At 32.2% G+C, this 6166-nt stretch overlaps 1 protein-coding gene across 1 annotated transcript; it reads right to left on the bottom strand.

The window, feature by feature from the left end:
* Positions 1–2491: 2491 nt before the first annotated feature.
* Positions 2492–4356, bottom strand: LOC145102550 (large ribosomal subunit protein bL19cz-like). The gene is made up of 5 exons (XM_079039970.1): positions 4116–4356; positions 3264–3479; positions 3078–3164; positions 2853–2986; positions 2492–2774 (listed from the first exon to the last, which is right to left on the bottom strand). Exons 1-5 carry the CDS (start codon positions 4260–4262, stop codon positions 2672–2674), a joined length of 687 nt encoding a protein of 228 aa, XP_078896096.1. The 5' UTR covers positions 4263–4356; the 3' UTR covers positions 2492–2671.
* Between the last annotated feature and the right edge of the window lie 1810 nt (positions 4357–6166).

Consider the following 6166-nt stretch of genomic DNA (forward strand, 5'->3'; position numbering starts at 1 on the left):
GAGTGACATTGTGATGATAAACCTTTCATTTGTTGATGAACATGTTGATGTCATGACATACATGTTAAGAAGCACCAGAATCTAAAATCCATATGTATGACTTTAAACCATTGTTAATAATTAAAGAATATCATTTACTTGTGGTAGTAGTATCATTGGGATTAACAAAGATCATATGATTGGACAAAGCAGACATAACTTGCTGACATTGAGATGGAGAGAAACCACGAAACATGTTGCTTAAATCATCATTAACAGAAGAAGAATAAATATGATCCAAATGATTTGGTCATTAGAAACAGCAAAATTGATATGATTAGTTCATGGTTTTGGTTTATAACATGGTGGATAGCCATGTAATTTGTAACACTTCTCAATCATGTGTCCCTGAAACTTGTAATGAGAACAAAACGGTCTCTCATTGTTGCTATAACTTTGATTGTTGAATCGCTTGACTTGATTGTTGTTGTTGTTGCTAGAACTCTTGTTGTTCGAATTTGATTTGGCCAAAAAAGCAATAGAATACGCATTACAGCTATCATCTGAGATCATCTTTTGTTTTTCTTCTTGAGCAACAAGTGAATAGACTCGATTAACAGCTGGAAGAGGATCCATAACAAAGATATGACCTCGAGTTTGATAAAATGTCTCATTAAGTCCCATCAAGAAGTTCATAATATGTTTTTCTTGAAAATACTTTTCAATCTTCTAAACTCCTGTACATGTACATTTTTGACATGAACATCTTGGACGAAAATTATCCAATTCTTCAGTAAGAGATTTTAGCTTAGTGAAATAAACGCCAATTGGATCATGATTTTGACTAAGATTCACAATCACTCTGCGAATATGAAAAATTCTTGGTCCATTGCTTTGCTGATATCGAACTTTGAGATTTTCCCATATGTCCTTAACAGATTCAGAAAACATGATACTCATGAAAATTTCCTTTGAAACTGAATTGAGAATCAATGAAATGACGAGTTTATTGTTTCTCGTCCATGGATTATGATTAACAACATCAGTAAAAGCAAGCTTTGGAATAGATCCATCTATGAATCAAATTTTATTTTTGACAAAAAGAGCAATCAACATCTATCGACTCCATGAAGAATAATTCTCACCATTTAATGGCTGAGAAACTAGGATAAAACCAGGATTATCAGAATGATGGATGAAGTAATGAGAAGAACGATCATCAAGAGGATAAACAACTTGATTCGATGCAGGTGGATCCATGGAAAACAAAAACACAAGAAACAAAGTAAGAATTCAATGAAGAATTTGCGAGAAAAATCATGAAAGCGAACTTCAATTCTCTGATACCTTATTACGAAAGAGAAATGAATGAAATGAACTCATCAAAATCATATTGCATAATATATTACATCTTATACCTACCATCTAGACATGTAGCGTATAACAAAACGAACTATCAAACTATTTACAAAATGAACCCTCTACTTTAAATAAATACAAATAACCCCCTTATTTTTAACTCTAACATCATGTGAAGTTGAATGCTACTTAAAAAATGTTTGATACTCTCATTGTTACATGTTTTTGGGTTCTTTAAAACATTCAAAATTCTACGATTTTTGGAAGTCATACAAAAAAAATGATATTATTCGATCCCAATGTGTCACAATCTTACCTTTTTCTTTTAGTAGAAGCATTTAAATGTACGACGGATTGGATTGGCCAGCTTTACAACCACTCTTTGTACTTTGTTCTTTATAGTATATATTTTTGTCTAATTTCTCGGTAGCTAATAAAATTTAAGAAAATTCATGAAATGACCAAAAAATAGGGAGTGTTTTAAGGAATTAACCATGAAATTTTGAGTTTTGGAAAATGACACCCTCTGCGGATCCCTTTAATCCTCTGAGGAACGATGCATAGTGCTATGGAAATGACGTGGCACCACTAAATGACAAAAAATTTATGGTTCCTCAGAGGATTATAGCGATTTGCAGATGTGTACAATGGATCTGCAGAACCATTATAGCCACATAATTTTTTTGTCATTTAGTGGTGCCACGTCATTTCTGTAGTCTTGTGCATCGTTCCTAAAAGGATTAAAGGGATCCGCAAAGCCCCTATGCGGATCTCATGGTCATTTTCCAAAACTCAAAATTTAATGGTTAACTCTTTAAAACACCCCCTAACTTTTGGTTATTTTATGAAATTTCGCATTAAATTTTGTTACATTTCAAAAAAAAAATCACATTTGGTAAGTTTTGTAAAAATTGGCATAACTTCTCTTAAGAGGAATTAGGAAGTCATGATTCTTGATGTGAGGTGATGTATCGTGAAATCATGTCTAAATAAATGTTAATAACAAAAAATAAGTTTGCAAAAAGAGTAAAATTTGAATTTTACGTATTTTACAGAAAATGATTTTGTAAGTTACATACGATTATTTCATCTCATCAATTGTAATATAAAATATCTTAAACAATCAATGACATCCATACAAAGACAATATCACTTTAAAATCCAAATTGACCTCCATCATGAAGTCAAACATCGCTACATTTAACATTACTCAAAATGCCTACAATATATAATATCCTTGTTGCAAATTATTAACTAAAAAAGATTCATCAATCTCACTTATAACATTCTTAAACAAAAAACATGAAACACACTAAATTCAAAAATTCCCATTCTATTTCCTGAGTGCATTCATCTTGTCCCTCAGATAATAAAGCTTGGCTCTCCTCACTTTCTTCTTGTCCAAAACCTTTATTTCTTTCACATTCGGCGAATATCTGTCATCATATTTTACTAATTTTTTAATAACAGCAACATAATTTACTCTTTTACCCTTATTAGCAATATATACTTACAGAGGTAGAAGAGATTCAACCCCAACTCCTGCAACAAGTCTTCTTAATCTGATTGTTGAATTTAAACCTGCATTGCGTCTTGCTATCACAATTCCTTTCACTGTTGACACACGTCTCTTGTTCTCAGGTACCTCCTGTAAATTTCATGGATTTTAATATTTTATCAATAATATATAAAAATTCAATTTCAATTTAATATATTAGCAAAAATAAAAATAAACATACCAATTTGAGCTGGATTATATAGCCTGGCCTTATATCAGGTATCTCTCTTTGTGTGTTCACTTCCTTCACTGCTTCTTTATCAAGTATCTGCAAGTGAAGTACATGTTTGAAATGAGGATAAAATGGTCTTTTCACAGAAGGGTAAGTATGGAAATAAGAAAAAGCAAGATTTCTTGAATTTCCTACCTGCATAATGTGTCTGGCTGTTTTATCGAGTCTCTTGAATTTGACACGAGGTGCAACCTCAGTGGCAGTAGCAGCTTCATTTTGTGGGTCAGATTTTTGTGAATCATTCAATGTTGCAATGCCCCTGTTAGTAAAATGGTGCACTAGCCTGGACTCCATTGAGGGTATATTGGTACTTTTGCATGAAGCTAGTAAATCTCTCCCGTAATTTTTTGTCTAGAAATATTCACAAGTCAAAACATTATAGTCATTAATTCAAAAAAGAAATCATAAACAGGGTTTACAAGAAACGATGATTTTAATCTAAGATTGTAAAAGTCCTCTGAAAGATAACTTTAATCTACAATGTGTATATTATATAGATGCAGAAACAGATTTTAAAATGGTATAACCGTATAACTAATCTAGCATCATCAAGTACCTAATTTATGCTCGCTTAATAAACAATCTAGTAACCAAAACTAGACTACAAAATCAAATAAATCATTGGCGATAGTCATAACATAAGAAAAGTCGCTTATACTACTAGAACAACACAGTGTGATCTTTATTTACAATGATAACAGAACTAGATGAAAACACCATTTTTACTCAATCCTGAATCTACAATGTATTAAGTAGATAAAGCTTTTTATCAAAATAGAACATATACTTTGCTCGGAAATCTGCATTTGAGCTAAATTCTACGCGATTTGGTAACGCAGGGCATCTATTACCCCTCCAAAAAAAAACAACCTAATCATCAAACTTTCGAGTTCCACTACATAATACCTGAAAATTTCCTATAACTATACCATGAACTGGAAAATGATTATCTTTGAATCAACAGAAAGTAAAAGAAAGAAAAATTACCGAAAAATGTGAAGGAAGTAACCGTGAAACAAGGAGTAGATCATTAGGTTGAGACAAACAAACCCTAGACAACGGCGAATCAAAACTACGCGAGCACTTAATGACGTTCTTTGTGAGCGATGTAATTCTCCCACAGAACGATTGCATCTCTTCTGATCAGTTTCTGCAAACCCTATCGAATGCGACCGGCGTTTTTTCCAAACAGGATGCAAAACCCTCCTCGGACCTTGAAAATGGAGGTTTATGATCCGAGCGTTATTTGACCAAAGTGCCCCTAGCCATTCTTTGGTACATTATTTTAGATTTAAAGTTAAAATAATTTAATAACTTAAATTATTTTGGTTTATTTTTTTTGTTTTTTTTAAATCGTTTTATCCTAAACTTAATCCTCAAAATTTAATTTTAGGACGTGGAATGTACCAAAATCTAAGGTGTATTTGTTCATAAATTTCAAAAGACAGAAAACATTTGAATCGTGAGTTTTATTAAAAGTTATGTTTGGTTAACAAAATTAAATGAATTTGAATTCTTTAAATTTCATTTTATTTTCAAAAGGAATTATCATTTTTTTTTTTTGCTAAAAACAAAGATTTTAGATTTATTTTTTTTATGTTTTATTATAATAACAAAAATGTTCTTGCATCTTTTGTTTTATTTTAGTCATGATTCATCAAATCAAAACATATTATCATCATCTCTTTTTACACCCTATCAAATACTCGCACACACTCATCCTTACCCTACATACCCCATGCACATGCATACACCCTCACCTAACAATATGCACACATGTGCACGCCCATGTTAACGTCAACAAGCTCACACCGATATACCACATCAACACCCACCATAACCACCCTTGCAGTGACACCACCCACCCCTACCCTATATTCCCACCCACGCCTTAACCTAAACCCCCTCCTACACAACCCCCTCTCCTCACCCTACCCAAATACCCACCCCCATCATCCTACCCCTACCCTTACAACCACCTCACCCTAACACCCACACTCACTTATACCCCATCACCCCATACAAACACCTACACGCACTCATACGCTTACACCATCAAACCTTCGTCAACGATCCTGACACCGACCCCATCCATACACCTATACCCATGCCTACACACTCGCACATAAGTTTGAACAAGTAAGAGTTTAATAAATTAAAGTTTTATCATTTAAAAAAATATATAATAGGTTATAAAAATCAATAAAATAGTATTTTTGGTAATACTAGATAAGTTACATTCCAATTCCTTTGACAAATCTACAAATCAAATAGAAAAATAGATTTTGTTTAATGTCAACCAAACACATATGACATAACAAATTTCAATTATCTTAACAGGTTTCGTTCTTTCCAAAAACATTTTGTGAACCAAATGCCCTTAAAAGTAAAAGATGAATCTACTTATGCACAAAAGACTCGTATAAAGATAAGAATAAGAATGAATCTACTTATGTAATGAAAAAAACTCATATAAATAGAAGTAGGGTCCATGTCCTCAAGGATATAAAGTTAATTTGACCTAAGTTTTGTATTTTTAGGTGACCATTAAGTTCTCTAACCACTCTAGAAATGAAAGTGATGTGTGGAAGGAGAATCTATAATTACTAAGGTGAGTCTTTACCAAGAATACATGTCTTTATCATATTTTTCACGTATTAATGTTTTTATATATATAGTTTTTATGATATTTTAATGGTTACCTACATAACTAACTTGTTTTTTACGATTACAACAAACATTTTCGTAATTAAGTGTAACATCCCAAAAATCAAGGCAAAATTTTCATTTTAAAAACCATCCAAAAATTCATAAGTTTTACAAAAAAAAAAAAGTTCCCAAAAATCATTGTCATGAATCAGAATATCCCAAAATCATCAAAAAACATAAAATCTTGGATGATGCGCACGATCAAGCCTTCGCCTTTCCCCTATCCTCTAAAGTACCTGAAACTATAATAATCAAACTATAAGCCAAAGCTTATTGATTTTCCCTAAAATATCACCACACAACATATAACAACATGCATATTGGGTCCA

Source organism: Lactuca serriola, chromosome 4, assembly GCF_051521515.1.
Source record: "Lactuca serriola cultivar US96UC23 chromosome 4, Lser_US96UC23_V15, whole genome shotgun sequence".
Taxonomy (NCBI): domain Eukaryota; kingdom Viridiplantae; phylum Streptophyta; class Magnoliopsida; order Asterales; family Asteraceae; genus Lactuca; species Lactuca serriola.

Coding starts and splice junctions, on each gene's coding strand:
- LOC145102550 (XM_079039970.1), bottom strand. CDS start 4,262: ATGCAATCGTTCTGTGGGAGAATTACATCGCTCACAAAGAACGTCATT. Junction 2,987..3,077: donor ATATAATCCAGCTCAAATTG/GTATGTTTATTT, acceptor TGAAATTTACAG/GAGGTACCTGAGAACAAGAG. Junction 2,775..2,852: donor GTTGAATCTCTTCTACCTCT/GTAAGTATATAT, acceptor ATATGATGACAG/ATATTCGCCGAATGTGAAAG.